Consider the following 21,168-nt stretch of genomic DNA (forward strand, 5'->3'; position numbering starts at 1 on the left):
CAACATGATTTGTGAAAGATCATGTGACACTGAAGACTGGAGAAATGATGCTGAAAATTCAGATTTGCATCACAGCAATAAATTACATTTTACAATATATTCAAATGGAAAACAGGTATTTTAAATTGTAATAATATTTCATAAAATTACTGTCTTTACTGTTTTTTAATCAAATAAAAGCTGCCTTGATGAGCTTAAGAGACTCCTTTTAAAATTGTAAAAAATCTTACCGACCTAAACTTTTGAACAGTAGTGGTGTTTACTAAGATAAGAATCACTATTATTATTTGTTATGCAAAATATACATACACAGAGGATGTATTTGATCATTTGTGTAGAAGTTTATCAAAGTTACTCATTTTTTGTTTTAATCTTTGCCTTTTTAGTCAGTGATAGTTGATTTTCTACCAATCCTAATTTTCGGACTATTATATACCTTGAGTATTTATCTATAAATGTATGTGAAATGACTAATGGGGCAAATGTATTCACTACATCGTCAAACCCTAGACTGAAGCAACTGGTGTTTTGTCAGAAAACTTTATATATTTATGCAAGGAACTACTTGATTTCTTTACACTGATGCTAACTCATTGATAATTGTCTTAAGTCGCTGGGGTATATTTGTAGCAATAGCCAAAAATACATTGTATGGGTCAAAATTATCCATTTTTCTCAATATAGCGTGATGTACAGTTCTGATTGTGATGAATACCTGTTTTTCCAGTGTCTTTGAAGGTGAACTGTCAGAAACAATGCCCGTCGTTCATGCCTCTATAGCAGGATGTCGAATCATTGGCAGAATGTGTGTGGGTGAGAAAATATATCCAATCCAATTTATTTTACAAATTTGTGATCGATTGACATCATTTTTGTTTCTTGTATGCTGATTGAAATACAGGTCATCGTAAATAATGTAACAAGACCTTTAATGTGATGAAACTGAGTCGGGTCAGAGTAGGTCTTGGTACGTTTTTATGTCCTCTTATACGTGATGTATAATAGATGTTGTGTGTCTGTCTTGGGATGCTCTTCTTCTGCAGGAAATCGTCACGGTCTCTTAGTGCCGAACAACACGACAGATCAAGAGTTACAGCACATTAGGAACTGCCTGCCAGATTCAGTGCGGATTCAGAGAGTAGAAGAGCGTCTTTCTGCGCTGGGGAACGTCATCGCTTGTAATGACTATGTTGCTCTAGTTCATCCTGATCTTGACAGAGTAAGAACATCCCTAATGGAAGACTCTTTGAAATGAGTTTGCTTTCTCCAAACCTTAAATGGGCTTTAATGGGAATTATTGTCCACAGGAAACAGAAGAGATTCTTGCAGACACTCTCAAGGTGGAAGTGTTCAGACAGACGATTGCGGAGCAGGTGCTTGTGGGTAGTTACTGTGCCTTCAGTAACCAGGGAGGCCTCATTGTGTTCTGATTGTTTTCTCTGTGAAGGCTGGAACGGTGAATCGTGGGAGTGAGGTGATCGCTGCTGGTATGGTGGTGAACGACTGGTGTGCCTTCTGTGGGCTGGACACCACGAGCACTGAGCTGTCCGTCATCGAGAGCGTCTTCAGATTGAGTGAAACGCAGCCCAGCGCCATCGCAACTACCATGAGAGACTCGCTCATCGACAGGTATGTGATGACAACTCAAGTCTGGAGAAATACATATAGTTTATCCAATTAAAAATGTTCTGATTATTATTTCAAATCCAACTAAACTTCATTATTTCTTCTTTTAACAACAGTTTTGGCTAAAAAACGTGAGCTTCTAGATATTTGGCATCACAATGGACTGCAGAAGCTACATAAGACCCATCAATGTGTAAACAGCAGCTAGTTTTCGAAGCGCAACACTATGATTGTGGAGATCTGCAGTGGTAACAGCACATAAGTCATCTTAAATAAAGTTTTTAGGTGGTGATATGTAGACTGTCTAAATAAAACCACTTTATATTTTTGGTGCACAAAGATCTGTCAATTATAATCTTTCATGAATTTGTACATTTAAACAAGATTTCTTATTGTATCGTCACGTTTGATAAAAACAAAAACATTTCTTTGCTTTAAAAACCCATTTTAAAACATAATTTTCAGCACAAATGCGACGTCCCTGCAACCTGCACAAGAAGACGAGACTCTTTCCAGACACCTGCTCAACATTCATCTCTGTAAATACGTACGGTTAACATTCAGTCGTCTGATTACTGACTTTACAGACATCACCAATTTATATATCAGTTCTGATATAATACTCAATGCAGCAATATGTTCAAACCACAAAGATCAATCACATTCATCACATGAACTGGTCACTCGAAATCATGTTGATAAATAAACAGATGGAGGGAAGAAATATGTGTGTTTGTGAAGTTATAAAAAAAAAAGGGGGGGAAGGGAAGCACTGGCAGCGATACACGGCAGCGAAGTTAACCTGATGAACTTCAGGAAGAGGTTTAAGGTTGGCTGTGAAGTGCTCAGGTCAAGAGCATTGTGTTCAGTTAGTTCTGCTCTTCTTTTAGATCAAACCTGACAGAGAAAGAAAACCAATTTAAGGAACAGTTCATCCACAAATAAAAATTCCGTCATTGAAGTTAAACAGATATCAGAACAAAATAAATCAATAATTCCATGGGAAAATATTTGTATGTTACCAAAACTAACCATTCTGTGACTCCAGAGATTAAGTCAACATGTCCCAGGTCTATCTGCACCTACAAGAATAAATCAACAATACATTAACACACTAAAATAGTTAAAATGATAATTAAATATGATTATTAAATGAAATAAATATTATTAATATAACTTATTGGGAAAAAAATTATATATTTTTAAATTATATTTATAATAAAATTATATTATAAACATTCAAATATTTATAAAATGTAACACAAATAAAATTAATTTATATATAATTTTATTTTTAAATAAAAATTAAATAATAAAATTAAATATGAACATTAAAATATTTATTCATGAAATTGAATACAAATAAAATTATATAGTTAATTGTATATAATTTTATTCTTAATACATTTACATAAATGAAATTCAATAAAAATCTGTTATTTGTTCATGGCACAAAGTCATAGGACAATTTTTTTTGTCTCGCTTTACAGTAAAAATATCTAAAGAAATATATTTTTAAAAAATCATGTGCACTTTAAATTTCGTTAGAATTTTATTTAAGACAAAGAATACAAAAAAGTAACTCATAATTCAAGATAAATTCTCTGAAAACAATTATTATCTTACACAATTTTGTGCACATACGAGTGTTAGAATGTCTAGATATTTTAAATGGACAAGGAGGAAAAAAAAAACCACTGTTTTTTTATGTTTATTTTTTTCTGTAGAGCTGAAGTGAGCCCAGGCGGACTGACCTGGCCGATCAAGTCTTTGTCTCGATTCATGAAGGACGAGGATGCGTTTTTCACAGAAACGCTGAGCTCTCGTCTCTGAGCGTCCTCCACACTCATATCAAACTCAAACCTACAGAACAACATTCCAGTTTATGACACACTCACTGAGTCAAGGTCTGATAAAACCCATTTAAAACCACTTCACATCTAAGACAGAAACTGCAAACACATTTCAGATCATAAAATCAAAAGACAGATTTACACAACGCAATGTTTGAAAATGAATTAAACACACCCTTATCTTTATAGTATTCCGATATGTTACTAAATAATTATATTAACACATCATTGTGTTTAGATGGTGCTCCAACGCAAAAGTAAGGTAATTTACCATAGTACGTAGTTCACAGAACTGATAAGACTTCACTTGAATCGCCCTTATTCATGAACGACACACACACACACACGTCTCCAAACCTTTCAGTGAACTCTGGGTTCAGATTTTTCTTCTTCACACTTGTTTTTCTTTTCGTGGCCTTGCTTTTATCCGGCAGCAGAATGAGGGAGACGTAGGTGTCTAAGCTGTCCTTAGATGATGTAACCAGACCCCTGAAAACACACAAACACAGAACGCCCTCACTCACTTCACCTCAAACTTCAGACTTACATAGGCAACTTCTGAACTTGAAATGAGTCAAAAGGGTTTCTAATCACACCAGACCTGCATGCATGGATGATTACTGTCAACTTCTTCTGGAAGGAAAGGGAGATTTTGATCTGACCAGTGGTGGCCGTCTGCATATTACTCAACACAGGAGCTGAACCCATGGCTATTAAGGCGGCCATTTTTGAATCCAAGATCTGGATAAAACAGAAAAAGTAGTTAAACAAAACATCTTGTGCTCAAAAATGATCAAAATGAGTGAAGATAGCTCAAGTTGTCTCACTTTCAGCTGTGCCCCGAGTAGGATCTGGCTCTTTGGTGAAGCTCCATCCAGATCGAGCCACTGGTCCATCAGTAGATCTGGTTTTGAAAGCAGCTCTCTGATTGGAAGAACCAAAGAGCCCATAGGTTGGTCCCAGGCACTTGAGATCTGCTCAGAATGACAATAACTCAAATGAGAGTCTGAAATAATCATAATTTAAGACGCGAAGCATAACGCAGAAACCCTTCTATTTTAAACACAAATACTGGTTGTATTCTCGTGCTGCCACAAGGGGCGCAATAGAGGCATTAGTGTAAACTCTTCTTCTACAATCAGTTTCTCTTTCAGGTCAACTACTGTCATGCGGAGCGAGTTAGTTTAGGTTTGTTGATGTATTTTTAGCAAGTTAAGTGTGTACTTAACTTGAAGGACACTAAGGCCCTGCACTGTGTATACAATAATGACAATTTTAAGTAAAGCCCGATCGATATATCGTTTTGCTGATATTATCGGCCGATATGAGCCTGTCGCCGATATATCGGTATCGGCGAATATGCCGCCGATATGAAATTTTTTTTACAGAACATATAACGCAGATAAAATGCTTGAAATGGTCCAAACTTTTGACTGGCACTGTACTATAATATACACAAAAAATATCGGCCGATATGTCGATATCGGCCTTTTTTTACTCCCTAATATTGGTATCGGCCCCAAAAAACCCATATCGGTCGGGCTCTAATTTTAAGTATATATTGTCATATATTGCAGCTGCTGAATATTAGTTTATTATTCATTGCATCATTTTGTTGCATCTAATCTTCACAAAATTATATTAACTGCATTTCAGGCTAAAATATCCTCACCTTAATGACAAGCATGTCCTTTTTGGGGTCGTGAACCAGAAAGTCAAATGCTTCATTCCAGTTAGGAGAAGTTGATCGATCACACACCTTTTCATGAGAGAGCACAGAAAAAGGAAATTAAATATATTACAAATGAATTAAAATAAATGCCACATAACTTTTTATAGTACTGCATGATTGCTATTATAGAGCAAATTCTCCTGCCTTGGTTTTGTACGATGTTGCTCCAAGTACAAGTTCAGCAGCAGCTTTGGGTTCCTTTCCACTTTTCTTCAACTAGATGCCAAGACAACCATCAAGAGTTATTAACAGGATCTTTTTATTAACAGAACTTTCATTACATTTACAGTCATTTAAATACTTTATAGAGATTGCTTTAATAAAGACAATTTCTAGTAAATATACATACAGTGATACTCATAATTAATAGAAATACATACATACATATATGCATATATGCAGTGTATAGAAGTATATAGACTCACAGGCAGATCATGAGCTCTTTCTAAATAAATAAACAGCAACGCTGCTGACGGCACAGACTTGTTCTGGTAGGTCTGAGAGCTTTGCATCTGCATTACCTAGTAAAAAAGACAACTTTTAGCACTGAGTCAATTTGATATAAAACAAATAATCAACAGACTCTGTGTGTCTTCATGAAAAACTGACTTGATCCAATCTATCCCGCTGTGTTGAGGTGGGAAGCCATTCCAGGACCAAATGGACTCGACCGTGTTTTATATCATTCAAAGTAAACCACTGGAAAAGAAAAGGCAGCAGGAAATGATTAATGTGCTCACTGTGTTGTGATCTTACAAATCAGAGCCAAATGTGTTGATACTCACTTCATCATCATACTGGGTACTGATGATATGTCCAAGTTTGAGCTTGAACCTGAACACACACGAAGACAAAGTAAAATGTCATTTATTTAATGAATATATTATCTGAAATAAAGTGTTTTTTATGTTTAGAGTAAATTTCATGAAAATGTATCTGGGGCATATTTCACCCCAAAATCAACAGCAAAAATAGATTGACTTTTTTTTTTTTTACATATTACAGAAACATATTTCACCCCAAAATCAACAGCAAAAATAGTTTGACTTTTTTTTTTTTTTTACATATTACAGAAAATGGTGTACTGTAGTAGGCAGGCCTACAATGTTTTTTCTTTTTTTAAATCATAAACATAAATTCAAAAACAATACTACCATGATACATATGAAATGGAGGGGGAATGTGCCTAGTTGTCCCAAAAAATTATGTAATAATGCAAAAAAAAAATCTGGTTTCTTAACCCTTTAGGCGCCAGGGATTTTTGGAAAAATGCTGGATTTTGACATCAAGATTTCAAAAGCTTGTGGCTTGAAAGGGCTTAAAGATAGAGATCTACTGTAAATTAGAAAAATGTTGGGCATGACCAGAAAGTTTATGTGGGGTGTAAATATACTCGTCTAATTTGCATATTATGACGTCATCAGGGGGCGGCCATCTTGAATTTCATAATATTCAGGAAATAGTAGATATTGAATTGATGTTTGAACTTATTTGCATGTTTTTTTGTTGTCTTTTTATCCTCATTCCAAATGATCAGAAAAGAGGAAACCAACAATAAAACGGGAAAATACTAAATTATTTCTATATTACTATACTATATAGTAGTATAACGCATGTGAACAGTAGCCTACTTTTTGATCAGTTCATCAGTAATATTCAGGAAATAATAGATATTGAATGGATGTTTGAACTGATTTGCATGTTTTTTTTGTTTTTTGTCTTTTTATCCTCATTCCAAATGATCAGAAAAGAGGAGCGACTTTGGCACTTAGAGGGTTAAGACTTAATGAGTAATAGTGGTTGTAAATGTACTAACCTTCCAAGGAAATCATCAGATTCAAAATCCTTATCATAGACCTCAAACTTCACATCTAGATTATTATCAGGACTCAGAACCATCTAGTAAATAAAAATGGGAAACATAACTATTAATCTCTTATGAAGTAATTTCTGTGACACCTTGATTTTTCCAAACTACATTTCCCAGCATTCCCACCTCATACATCTCGTTCCAGGTGGGGTTGAGGTTCTCCTTGATCACATGACTTTTAAAGGTTGTGTCTCTGATATGAATCTTGACATAGGGGTCGCTCTTGCCCTTCACCATCCCACCCATCATGTTGTCCTTCGCTACCAGATCCTGAGCTTCCAAAAGATGGATACGCAGCACCCCCTATGGGACAGATATTAAACAATAATAACATTAGAAGATCACAGAACCTAAACAAAAAGATAACACTCACCTTGGTGCCAAAGCTGGGGCCATGGCTAGTCTTTTGGGGTCGTACGTCTGTAGAGCTAGAGACTTTTGACTCCTCTGCAGGGACACTGGGAGAAACCTTCTTGCGAGACCTGTTTAGCATGAACAAACACACATAAATCAATCTGTATATGATGGCCCGGCATTATTATGATTTTCAATAATATATTACTTTGTTAATTCAAGCTAAATCAGGATTAACAAAACCATCTAAAATCTTTAACTCACTGCTCTTCTGCTTTTTCCATGTGTTTTTGCTCTTCGTGGGCTGATCTAAATGTTTTGACTGGTTCCATACATCCACCCTCACTGGTAGTGGAATCAGGAACATTGCTGAGATCCTGCAAATGATAAGCAACAATCAGAATTATTATAGTTATTAAAGTAAACCTTTACGTTTGTCAAAATATGTGTTAATCAAAACAGAATAAAAAAAATAAATAAATAAATTGAACTTAATTTATGGTCCGTGTACTTTTGTGCCCATTCGTTTTTTTAACCATTACGAAAAAATGAAAAAAGAACGGTTGTTGTATTTTTAAACGCTATGTTGAAAACCAAAACTGAAAGTAGAACCGTACACACAAAATGCTGCTCGAAAAAGTAAAGTTTTTTTGTTCATGAATTTTTGCACCTTTAATAAACATTTTCAAAAAGCGTCTGTATAGAGACTGTATAGAAATTAAATGTAGCATTTATATACATAAAAAAACAAGCTTTTTAACGGTTTTTAATGAAATACGAATTTTGAATAATGAAAATTAGTTTGTGTCAGAGCCTAATGGCTGCTCAAAGGCACTTGAAAGCTACGGTGAAACGAGAGAAAAAGATGAACAAGGGAACAAGGATATATATAAGGGTTTTTGATGCACAATGTGTCCATGGACTATACCAATACTGAAAAATCAAGTTAAAATTTATATTAATATACATGGGAAAGTGTAAACTTTAGGTCCTGTAACTAATCGCCTTTTTCTAAATGGTCCAGCAGTGTGACAAATAATATGATATATTTCTAATTATTTAATAATATCATTATAAACAATACAAATAATTAGATAATAATATATTAAAAGTACAAATATTTCATATAGTCTCTGAATATGTGGCATACATAAATTATATTTATTTAAATAATAATAATAATAATAAAAAGTATTATCATTAGTAGTAGAAGTAGTGTTATATATTACTATAATTATTATTTTTATTTAAAATATATTATTTTAATTATTAATTTAAATGTAAATAAATTATAATAACTTAAAATGTATTACAAATTTAATATTCATCATTCACCATCATCATAGTTATCATTATCATGATTTATTATTATTATTACTAGTAGTAGTATTGTTATATATTAAATTTAAATAAATTATATTATAATAAATTAAAATGTATTTTAAATCATATATATATATACATATATATATAACTTTTATTATACATAATTAATTATCTCATTATTAGTATTATTTTACTATATTATACATATTATAAATGGTCAATGTAATGCATAATAAAAGCAGCAAGCATAATAATTCCATCTATTTTACCTTTATAATAAGAATTTCCTCTGTAGGGTTGTGAATGAGGAAGTGAAAAGCTTCACTCCACTCGGGAGACGTGGAGCGGTCACACACCTTTAAACAGACCAGCAAAGAAGTTGCTTATATTAAGGGTCAGAAACTGACACAAAACTTAATCTTTACAAAAGGGCACAAATTCCCACCATGGTTTTATGAGAAATGTCGCCCAACACCAGCTCTGCAGCAGCTTTAGGCTCCTTTCCACTCTTCTTCAGCTGCACACATGACACAGTATTAGGACAATTCCGTCCAATATAGTGTAACTGTATTTGTGTGTGATGATGCTTGTAAGACGTACCGGCAGGTCATGAGCTCTCTCCAAGAGGATGAAGAACAGAGCAGCTGACGGCACAGATTTGTTCTGGTACGAATGCTCTGACTGTAACTGCAGAGCCTGACATAAAGAAAACAAGAAAAGAAATTCGAACACCAAATTAAACCGTATAAAATACATTCACATTAAACATACTAAGAAATGAATAATTAATGCATTAAAACAATATTTAATTTTAAAATAATGACATCAAATGTAACAATTTATCCTGATCTAACACTCAAAATGAGTAATTACATTTATTAATCATTAATGCAAAATGACTCTTTAAATGTATTCATTATTTTTACTGAAAGGTAAACTAATCTTGACCCTGTGTATACATACATCACAAGTCTCACTTGACAAGTAAAATTAAAAAGCAAACTCCAAAAATAGCAAATTAAATTATATAAATATGTAATATATATTCAAAATATGTCATAAATGTTAAGTTAATATTTTTAAATTAAATAATTTTATATTAAAATTAAACCATCAAATATAACACTTTACTCTGATCATACAAAATTAGTCATTACATTTATTATTTTTCATTTCATTCATTATTTTTACTGAAATATTAGAGAATCACTTAAAATTTCAGGAGGTACTTGAAATAAATCCATTAAATAAAAAAATGTCTAGATGGATCGCATACAGATCAAACTACTTTTACAACTCAAAAAACATAAGTCTGCATAACATAACATAACATAACATAACATAACAGATTTAATGATGACCTTTTGTAGTCTGTCAGGTTGTGTGACTGTAGGCAGCCATTCCAGAATCATATGAACCCGGCCATGTTTGACGTCACTCAGAGAAAACCACTGACACAGAGAAAGAAAACACAATGAAATTTGCAAAACTAAAAATTATTAATCATTACATAAAAACATTATCTACTCAGAAATGAATAATCAAAAAACAGTAATACCACTAAATTGCTAATATGACACTTTGTCACGTTACCAGTAAACTTATTAGCAATCCTCTGTAAATGCCAATTTAATTCAATCAATCTCTAAATTACTCAAAATAAATACATGAAAGAGAATGAGGAAAGATATCAGTGATGAATCACTCACTTTGTCAGTCAGCTGGGACTGAATGATCTCCTGTAAGCTGATTTTTATCCTGTGGCCAAGCAAAATTAATATAAAAATATGCATTACATGACATGGACGAGTAATAAATGCTTTAAATTAGCTTTTATATTTATATTTCCATTTTTTATGTTAATTTTTAATTACATCTTTTGATTTTAGTTTGCATTTTCATTGCTTATACTGTATATACTTTATTATAATTTTTTTAATATACACAGTACACACATACACACACACACACACATTATGTAAACAAAAACTTTAATTTGGATGAATCGTTTGACAGCACTAAATATATATACTGTATATATATATATATATATATAAAATTATTTTATAATTTTAGTTTTAAAGTCATTTTAGCATTTCAACTAAACAAGGCAGCATTTCTAATTTTTGTTTACATTTTTCATCTAATATTTATATTTTATTTCAATTAACGCACAGTTTTTTTTTAAATAGCTTTAGTTTTAGTTAGCAATAAAAGCACGGCCACATACCTCCCTAAAAGGTCGTCTTTGTCCACATCCTTGTCGAAAACCTCCACAAGGACATCAGAGGTTGACCTGGAGGTCATAACCTGCTGGAAAAAGCATTGATCACAGGATATTATTTTGAAAACCATGTTTAATATCAACTAAAACAACATCTGAGGACCTAAACGCACCTCATACATCTCGTTCCAGGTGGGGTTGAGGTTCTCCTTGATCACATGACTCTTAAAGACTGTGTCTCCGATATGTATCTTGACATACGGGTCGCTCTTCCCCTTCACCATCCTACCCATCATGTTGTCCTTTGCAACCAGATCTTCAGCTTCCAGCAGGTGGAGGCGGAGCACGCCCTAAAAAACATAAGGTCACCCCATTATGTTGGTATGTTTGCTTTTATAAGCCATATCAACAGTCCACCATCCATCTTAACATTTCTCACCTCAGCACCAAAGCTGGGGTCAGGGATGGTGTGCAAGGGACGAAGGTCATCTGAACTAGAAACTTCTGGGTCCTCTGTGACCTCTGGGACTTCTTCCTCTTCTGGGACTGACACAGAGGAAGTCCTGCTGACAGGAGATGGTGGGACCTCCTCAAAGCTAGACCTAAGACCCCCCAAACAAACAGACACACACGTCAAAGTCAAAGAAAGTGTATTTCTTTAAGTCTTTTCGCTTTACGTGGCCAAAGAACTTACATAACATGCAACAACCACTGCTCCGGGTGTGTGTTCACGGTGTGTGTGTGTTCACTGCTGTGTGTGTGCACTTTGGATGGGATAAATGCAGAGCACTAATTCCGAGTATGGGTCACCATACTTGGCCACATGTCATGTCACGTCACAATATGAACAGAAAACATTGTTCCTCTTAAACATCAATCAATAAATATCCATAAATACACTTAACAGTCAACTATAATCAATAAACAAACACTTACTTAAATACATCTGTTTATGATAAAATTATTACTAATTATTTCTATTGTTATTAACTAGTTGATGGATTTCATCATGCTGGTTTTATAAAGAGAAGAGATTTTTAAATTTGAAGAGAAATTACGAGCGAAATATCAGTTGGTAGTTCTGCAGATCTATCGTAAATAGGAACTTCAGTTTAAAGGGATAGTTCACCCAAAAATGAAAATGTGATGTTTATCTGCTTACCCCCAGGGCATCCAAGACAGAGGTGACTTTGTTTCTGCAGATAAACCTCAAATTTTCATTTTTGGGTGAACTATCCCTTTAAGGCACTGCGACACATGAATATTCTCCTCCTCTCACATCTGCACTAATTCCTCCTCCTGTTTTCTTCTAATGCTGCACACTTCAGGACGTTTAGGTTCCTCATGGTCTTCAGAGCTCTCTGTCTCTTTAGAGCAAAGAATCTACAACATAAAGAAAACATCACATCAATACCAAATACTTTAATGGGACAGTTCAAGCAGACAGGACAATTCTGCCATCATATACCACTGAATGAACCAGATTCTTTTCTTCTTGAAACTTTTACATGATATTCTGCAGAATGTATAGGCTACTCTTTCATTCTACAATTCAAAAGTTTGGGGTCAGATAGAATATTATTTTGTTTGGAAACCAGACTTGAAAAGACCAAGTAAAGACAATTTAATGAATAATTTGAAGGTATAATATAAATGAATAATTAGAATTTTTAAATCAAGATGCATTTACTTAAGCAAAATGACATGAGAAAAGAAGTATTTTTTTCATTAAACTGCTCAAAATGAATGAGTTTTTGAATAAAACAGGAACACATATGTGACCCTGGAGCACAAAAGCAGTCTTAAGTCGCTGGGGTATATTTGTAGCAATAGCCAAAAATACATTGTATGGGTCAAAATGATAGATTTTTCTTTTATGCCAAAAATCATTAGGATATTAAGTAAAGATCATGTTCCATGAAGATATTTTGTAAATTTCGTACTGTAAATATATTAAAACTTAATTTTTGATTAGTAATATGCATTGCTAAGAACGTCATTTGGACAACTTTAAAGGCAATTTTCTCAATATTTAGATTTTTTTGCACCCTCAGATTCCAGATTTTCAAATAGTTGTATCTCGGCCAAATATTGTCCTGTCCTAACAAACCATACATTAATGGAAAGCTTATTTATTCAGTGTATATGTATAATCTCAATTTCGAAAAATTGACCCTTATGACTGGTTTTGTGGTCCAGGGTCACATATCTGCCAATGTGCTCAGAAAATCAACTTGATTCAAACGGAAAAGTAATTTTCATACCCTACTGACAGATATTCGTTTTTGTTTTAAGCATTTAGTTCAATTTATCAGAAAACAAGAATTCATTTCTTAATTTTGCCTCTCAAAAGTAAATGTGTCTTGATTCAAGGATGTTTAGATATTTGTAAAGGAATTCAAAAATACAGAGGAAGATATTCATTTTTTGCAGTGCATGCAAGATTTAATGCCATGACTTTATGAATTTAAGAGTTTCAGCTCTGATTTAAGACCATCCATTTAATAAAAATGCTGTTCCTTTGAAATTTCTATTCATCCAAAAATTATGAAAATAAATGCACCATGGTTTCCACAAAAAATATTAAGCGCCAATGAAGAGTAATGAGTAATAGTAATGGCTGCTGATAATTCAGCTTTGCATCACAGGAATAAATAACATTTTAAAATCTATTAAAATAGAAAACAGTTATTTTGAATTGTAATAATATTTCACAATTTTTCTGTGTTTACTGTATTTTTTTATCAAATAAATGCAGCCTGGGTTCTTTCAAAAACATTTAAAATAATAGAATATGTCTGTGTGTGTGTTCTACCTTCAGCTGAGCTCTGAGCAGAATCTGACTCTGGGGTGACGCTCCATCCAGATCGAGCCACTGGTCCAGCATCAGATCTGGCTCAGAGAGAAGCTCTTTGACGAGAATCACCACAGATCCCAGAGAGAAGTCCCAGTTGTGGGTCAACTGCAGAGACAAAGTGAGGTAGAAAGGTTCAAGTCAGGTGGGAGGGTGCGTTGCAAGCCAAACACTACAGTTGTATAACAAAAATGTGCTGTTTGCATTCTCTGACCTTCACAACAAGGTCTTCGTTCAATGGATCTTGAACCAGGAAGTGGAATGCCTCGTCCCACCGGGGAGAGCTGGTGCGATCGCATACCTTCATCACACCGTATCAAGTAAAAGAAAAAAAATAATGAATTGTAGCCACACATCATTAATGAATTAATTCAACAGTATTTGTGCAAAAACAGTTTCTCACCGTGGTTCTATGAGAAGTTCTTCTCAAAATCAGCTCAGCTCCAACTTTAGGCTCCTTTCCACTCTTCTTCAACTAAACACAGAAACAATAAGCCTTATGAGAACATCTCAGACAGCAAATGTGACCCTGGACCACAAAAGCAGTCTTAAGTCGCTGGGGTATATTTGTAGCAATAGCCAAAAATATATTGTATGGGTCAAAATTATTGATTTTTCTTGTATGGCAAAATCATTAGGATATTAAGTAAAGATCATGTTCCATGAAGATATTTTGTAAATTTCCTACCGTAAATATATCAAAACTTAATTTTTGATTAGCAATATGCATTGCTAAGAACTTCATTTGGACAACTTTAAAGGCGATTTTCTCAATATTTTGATTTTTTTGCACCCTCAGATTCCAGATTTTCAAATAGTTGTATCTCGGCCAAATATTGTCCTGTCCTAACAAACCATACATCAATGAAGCTTATTTATTCAGCTTTCAGATGATGTATAAATCTCAATTTCGAAAAATTGACCCTTATGACTGGTTTTGTGGTCCAGGGTCACAAATATGGGTAAATGTTTCAGACTTCTGAATGCGCACTGTTTCTTGACAAATACTAGCACAGTTACACTTTAGAGGAGATACATGCAAAATTACGAAAGTCGTCTTCTCAGAAGAAAAATCAAACAGGAGGATCCCAGTCTCCTTTTCTTCTAAACAACAGAGATATTAAGATATTAAAGAGATGTCATTTGTGTCATACTCACAGGAAGCTCATGCGCGCGCTCCACATACACAAACAAGAGAGCGGCAGTCGGCACGGTCTTATTCAGGTATGAGCTCTTTGACTGGTACTGCAACACCTGACGAATAAATCGCCCAGTTAACCAGTTAGTTTGATCAATGCATTGTCAACACAGATTGGTTTTGCTCACCTGCTGTAGTTTCTCTGGCTGTGTTACAGCGGGCAGCCATTCCAGAGCGAGATGAACACGGCCACGCTTAACGTCGCTCAGAGTAAACCACTGACACACAAACACAAGAGCACACATGTATCAGTATATTCATACAGCTTATTTTTTAGACTTATTACAACTGATGCGCATATACTCACTTCATTAATGTATTGAGAGCTGATTATGTCACTCAGATTCATCTTCAGCCTAAAAGAAAAACAATATATGCCTAAATAATGCTAAAACAAAACAATGCTTAGAGTTCTTATGGATTATATTGACAGCAGTCTTCATACCTGCCCATAAAGTCATCTTTCATGTCCATGTCCTTATCAAAAACTTCCAGTGTCAACTCTTGACCAGGAAGCTGCGTCAAAACCACCTTAAAAATAATAATGGGAAATAAAAAAAGTTACAAATACGCTGTCATGCTGTCAAACAATCATTTGGTAAAGATTCTGCAGCTTAAATAAGGAAAAAAGTCCAACAGATAAATGTTTTGAACACTTGCGTAACGCATAATTTACAGTACCTACTGTATACGGACTGATATTTTTATAAAAAAAATAGCATGTAAACAGTATGCAATTATTGACATAAAACAGTTATTTTTATTATAAGTTAATTTTTTATATTATATATTTTTATATATATATTTATTTATTTTTATATTTTGTTAGATAGCTATACACTATTGTAGTGTTTATAACTTATTTTAGCATTATTTTCATTTAATAAGGAAAAAGTCCCACAAATAAATGTTTTGAACACCTGCATAGGGCTTAATTTGCAGTATGCTATATACAGACTACTATTTTTTTTTTTTAATCTTTTTTTTATTATTATTTTAAGAATCGTATGTAAACAGTACATATCCGCTGACATGCAACAGTTATTTTTATAGTTAATTATAAACTACTTTAGTATTATTTTTAATTACATCTTTATGCTTGTAAAGCCTTTTGAATTGCATTGTGAACAGCATGCAACATGCAAAAATACACATTTTAAACACTGTTGCATGACCATATTACATTTTTAAAACAAATAAATATAAATATATAAAATATATTATGTACATTTCATTTAATATGTCATATCCAGTTATGTTTGGAAATAAATATGGTTATTTTATATTAAGAATTCAAGTTTTTAAGAAAATTACTTTAGCAGTCTAATAAAAAAAATAACATTAGTTAAAATTGTGGTTTAAATCAATTTCAGTTTCATTTGTCCTTCTGGAAATGAAAGGTCAAGTCGAGCGCAATGCATCATGGGATAAAGTATTCCATGCAATCTGCTCTAATTGTATACAGCACATTTTAAGCAAAAGCCTACATGCCTAATAAAAATGTAGAATATACATACTACAAACTGCATAAATTGCATGAGTAGTACCGTAGCATACCATTCCCGACATAGTGTCTAGAGTTGATTTCTAAATGTGTTTCCCAGCATTCCCACCTCATACATCTCGTTCCAGGTGGGGTTGAGGTTCTCCTTGATCACTTGACTCTTAAAGGTTTCACCTCCAATTTGGATCTTGACATACGGGTCGCTCTTGCCCTTCACCATCCCACCCATCATGTTGTCCTTCGCCACCAGATTTTGACCCTCCACAAGGTGGATACGCAGCATCCCCTACAGGAACAAAGAGCAGATGATTTTAGAGGTTGGTTATGATCGATTGGACCATTAAAGGATGCTGATTTCAGAACATATCGTACTCGTATGGCTAATGCGATACATTATTAATAGTATAGAGATATTGACAGTGCTGACTCATGGACACCTCAGTGGCGAAGCTGGAATGGGGCGTCGTCTTCTGTGGACGTGATGCAGAACTCTTTGAAAGAGGGTCACTGGAGAGGAGAGAGGAAGTTACGGCGGCTTCATCCAACCAGAGCACCTGCAGGAAATGACATCAACAAAGAATGAGACTCTTTTTCCAAATATAATGCATTTGAAATCTGTATAACATCATCAACTCCTGTTTAAAGGTTTGGGATGAGTACGATTTTTGTTTTTTTGAAATAAATGAATACTTTTATACAGCAAAGATGCATTAAATTGATCTAAAGTGACAGGAAAGACATGCGTAATGTTACAAAGGATCTCTTATTTCAAATAAATGCTGTTCTTTTGAACTTTCTATTCATCAAAAAAATCATAATTTTGGTTTCCACAAAAATAGCAGCACACATTGATAATAATAAGAAAATAATATTTATTGTGTATTGTGTGTCAGATGAATTTACCCTGAGCACTGTGTTGATGTGGATGCGGCTTTCTGGACCAGAATTCTCCAGATTAAACCACTCGTCCAAATTCAGATCTTGACAAGAGAGAAGACGGGAAACAGGAATGGACAGACTTCCCAAATCCTGAACACGGTCATTATCCTTCACCTGAAAGAGATGGAAAAATGGCTTAAGTAACATGAATGTGAACTAGCAAAATTCACATGTGGAAAAAATACTGCAAGCATTCACATAAGAGCCCCGTTTACAGCAGCCTTTAGAGCTGTGGGTTTATAAACAGATCAGACCAGACGAATGTTAGTTCCAGGCAGATGATGTTAGCATACCTGTACGCTGATGTCCTGTTTGCTTGGATCTCTGATGAAGAAAGTGAAAGCGTCCTCCCACTGGGGGTTCACGGTATTCCAGCAAATCTAAGAGGAAGGGAAATGAGTGAGCGAGAAGAGCGAGTCACATGGGACGGATGGTAGGTGTGCATCTTACCCGGCTGTCACGAGTAACATCTTGCACTGAGATTTGAACGATCGGATTGGGATCCTTATTGCCTTTCTTCATCTGAACACAGACACAAATACACTTAAAAACAAACACACCGCAGCAAATGCATTGTAGTTCTTTTATCATTTTGTCACTAATATGATTAGATTTCCTGTTTTAACTGTTTAACTAATTCATAAAACTTTACAGAAATACAGTTAGCAAGCGACTCTATGATATAATATTTTGTAATGTTTTTGAAAGAAGTCTCTTCAAGGCTGCAGTTATTTAATCAAAAAAACAGTAATATTGTAGAATATGATTACAATTTCAAATAACTGTTTTCTAATTGAATATATTTTAAAATGTAATTTATTGCTGTGATGTAAAGCTGAATTTTCAGCATCATTACTCCAGTCTTCAGTGTCACATGATCCTTCAGAAATCATTCTAATATGATTTGCTGCTTAAGAAACATTTATTATAATCAGTGTTAAAAACCGATGAGCTGCTTTGTGTATTTGAGGAAACAGGATTCTTTGCCGAAAAGAACAGAATTAATTTGAAATAGAAATCTTTTCTTACATTGTAATTGGCTTTACTGTCACTTTTGAACAATTGAATGCATCTTTGCTGCATAAAAGTATTAATTTCTTTTATAAATAAATCTTACACCAAACTTTTGAATATTACATCCATCTTATGGTTACATACTCAAAATACTGTACACCTTCATCTGAACATCATGAGAAAAGCGGTATGCCAAATGAGTAGCATGTGTAAATATCCAGTATTCATGAAACACTGTATGTCTTATTTTGATATACTACTATATTCATACTACATGAATGCATATATGATAAACCGCACTTTACTGATGGCCAAGAATTAAGTTTTTTGTCAAATGCAGAACATTTACTGACAGTACATGATTTCAGGTGCAGCTTTTTACTTTTCTCACAAGTAAGTGCATTACTGTAAAACCATTTTTTGCTTGAGAACCGAGGAACGAGTCTAAATTATTATGCGTGATCACCGACAGCATACAGCAGCAAAGCCTAGCTCACAATGAAGCCAGAACATTGATTTGAAATCCTCCAGACCACAGCACTGGAAGCGTGAGTGCTCTGGGATGTTCACTCGACACAAGTGTGTACTTATTTCAAGAGTTTTAAGTATCAGTGTGTTCCTCTCAGCAAACTCTTTTGCCCTTGCACTTCTGGTAAAATATTCTGGATGCGGGAAACGGTGCGAGTGCTTTCACAAAGTGCTCTATCAAGGCCATGAGCTGAATAGGTGAAGATATATAATCTAGAGTTACACTTAATAGTTTCTGTAGACATGGCTGCAGTCCTTATTTTCTAGTTTCAGAATGGGCGTCTGCCAGTCTGCTGCCAAACATAAAAGGGAAATGGCAGGTTGTGGGTAGCCAGAGGTATTCTCACACACACACATCTGGTTTACTATCCATGTGGGGACTCTCCATAGGCGTAATGGTTTTTATACTGTGCAAACACAAGTCCCCATGAGTCTGTGTGTATTCAGGTTTATGTCCCCACCGTGATAGAAAAACATGTACACACACACACACACACACACACATTTGTTTTTCCAATAATGGTGGGGCTTTCCTTTGACTTCTGTTGTTTGTTTTACTGAGCTAATGATGTTTTCTGTATCCTAACTCCACACAGAAACCTTTCTGCATTTTCTGACATTCATCCAGAAATTATTTAGTATGTTTATTAACAGTGTTGGGGGTAATATATTACAAGTAATGCAATCAGATTACTTTTTTCAAGTAACGCATTACTTTTTAATTTACAAGAGAATATCTGAGTTACTTTTTCAAACAAGTAACACAAGTTACTTTTAATTTTTTTCTATTTATTGATTGACAGCTCTCCTGTCCCCATGTTGAGAGAAATCAGAAGATGTTACTGTAGTTCAAAAAAAATTATGATATGCATTAATTCATCACTCACAAAAAAACAAAAAACACAGATTCAGTATTCCTCAAAATGAATAAAAATAATGCAACTCAGAATATGACGCAAACCTGCAATAATTAAATGTTAAACAACACAAATATCCTTTATGTATTTAATCCCATTCTATTAACCAATGTCTTTGCTTCTGACCTTCGATGATCCAGTTCAACCATACTAATAAGCAAAAATGACTCTAGACAAACATTTGGTGTCTTTTTTTTTATTGCTGAAGTGTGTTGAAATTTCTTCTTCTGCATTCTACTGTACAGACGTAAATTTACTTTCCCTTCAGCCTGAAGCTTATTCATTTCATTTTTGGTGTGAAAAGGCTTTTATATTTGCCAAAAACAGAACTTTTTTTATTTTAAAAACAAACAAGCAAGCCCTGTCCAGATTTAAAAAGTAACGCAAAAGTAACGTAACGCATTACTTTCCATAAAAAGTAACTAAGTAACGTAATGAGTTACTTTTTTAGGGAGGAACGCAATATTGTAATGCATTACTTTCAAAAGTAACTTTCCCCAACACTGGCAGTGATACAAGAATTTGCTGATGACACAAACAACAAAATATGGTCCTATTTTTAGTAATATTAACATTTTTATCTTATTTTACAACAAATATACCATCAACTGACTGATGGTAATGACATTTTTGCTAGCTGGCATTAATTTAAGTTTTAACAAAAAAAAAATACAGTGAAATTGGCTGTCATGAATTCAGTAATATTCTCTATAATGCTTGAGGTGCTGGTAATGATCGCCGTCCTGCCTTGACTTGTTGACCTGCTCCCGGGCTGAGATATGGCTAGACGGACTTGAAATGTTTAATCGGTTAATCTTCTATACAAAAGCAGTTTTTTTTAAAAATTCAAAACATTCCAGAATGGCAGCAGCTCATTTCAACACACTTTATGACAGTTCCCATAGCCAATATAAGGGTGTGTGTACAACTCTTCTTGGTGACTTGGTGCGATTAAAACATGTCAGCGTATGAAGGGTGTGGGGTTCAAACGACATGATTGTGTCAATGTTGATGAAAGACATGCCCGTGGACACTGCTGACTAGCGGTTTGCATGTGTACTGCACGTTGACGCGGACAACGACGCAGAAGTATAAATGAAAACTGACGCATAGCCTACGGCGTAAAGGTTACGGTGTAGTTCCGACGCAGAAGTATAAATCAGCCTTTATACTGTCGTTTTACGCGTTGCGTTGCATTGCGCCGCGTAAACATAAAACCATGTCTGCAT

The 21,168-nt window shown here is 34.3% G+C and overlaps 1 protein-coding gene and 1 pseudogene across 1 annotated transcript in view; one reads left to right on the plus strand and one right to left on the minus strand.

Moving 5' to 3' along the window:
* The window catches only part of LOC107708116 (eukaryotic translation initiation factor 6-like), a 5,241-nt pseudogene extending 3,536 nt beyond the window's left edge, over positions 1-1,705 (plus strand).
* Positions 1,706-1,737: 32 nt separating this feature from the next.
* LOC107708117 (extended synaptotagmin-1-like) overlaps positions 1,738-21,168 on the minus strand; it is a 50,106-nt gene continuing 30,675 nt past the window's right edge. The window contains exons 14-40 of the mRNA XM_016512263.1: positions 17,931-18,002; positions 17,774-17,860; positions 17,445-17,594; positions 16,979-17,095; positions 16,651-16,827; positions 15,483-15,568; positions 15,345-15,393; positions 15,166-15,255; positions 14,998-15,093; positions 14,243-14,314; positions 14,054-14,140; positions 13,801-13,947; positions 12,265-12,368; positions 11,425-11,587; positions 11,159-11,335; positions 7,028-7,110; positions 5,997-6,045; positions 5,821-5,910; positions 5,637-5,732; positions 5,356-5,427; positions 5,152-5,238; positions 4,307-4,453; positions 4,081-4,220; positions 3,837-3,968; positions 3,381-3,489; positions 2,659-2,708; positions 1,738-2,523 (exon numbers count right to left, since the gene is read on the minus strand). Of these exons, the coding sequence (XP_016367749.1) occupies positions 2,496-2,523; positions 2,659-2,708; positions 3,381-3,489; positions 3,837-3,968; positions 4,081-4,220; positions 4,307-4,453; positions 5,152-5,238; positions 5,356-5,427; positions 5,637-5,732; positions 5,821-5,910; positions 5,997-6,045; positions 7,028-7,110; positions 11,159-11,335; positions 11,425-11,587; positions 12,265-12,368; positions 13,801-13,947; positions 14,054-14,140; positions 14,243-14,314; positions 14,998-15,093; positions 15,166-15,255; positions 15,345-15,393; positions 15,483-15,568; positions 16,651-16,827; positions 16,979-17,095; positions 17,445-17,594; positions 17,774-17,860; positions 17,931-18,002 (2,757 nt within the window). The 3' untranslated portion in view covers positions 1,738-2,495. The remainder of the gene's footprint in view (positions 2,524-2,658; positions 2,709-3,380; positions 3,490-3,836; positions 3,969-4,080; positions 4,221-4,306; positions 4,454-5,151; positions 5,239-5,355; positions 5,428-5,636; positions 5,733-5,820; positions 5,911-5,996; positions 6,046-7,027; positions 7,111-11,158; positions 11,336-11,424; positions 11,588-12,264; positions 12,369-13,800; positions 13,948-14,053; positions 14,141-14,242; positions 14,315-14,997; positions 15,094-15,165; positions 15,256-15,344; positions 15,394-15,482; positions 15,569-16,650; positions 16,828-16,978; positions 17,096-17,444; positions 17,595-17,773; positions 17,861-17,930; positions 18,003-21,168) is intronic.

The sequence above is a fragment of the Sinocyclocheilus rhinocerous genome, unplaced genomic scaffold (assembly GCF_001515625.1).
Source record: "Sinocyclocheilus rhinocerous isolate Xijiao unplaced genomic scaffold, SAMN03320098_v1.1 scaffold113, whole genome shotgun sequence".
Lineage (NCBI taxonomy): Eukaryota > Metazoa > Chordata > Actinopteri > Cypriniformes > Cyprinidae > Sinocyclocheilus > Sinocyclocheilus rhinocerous.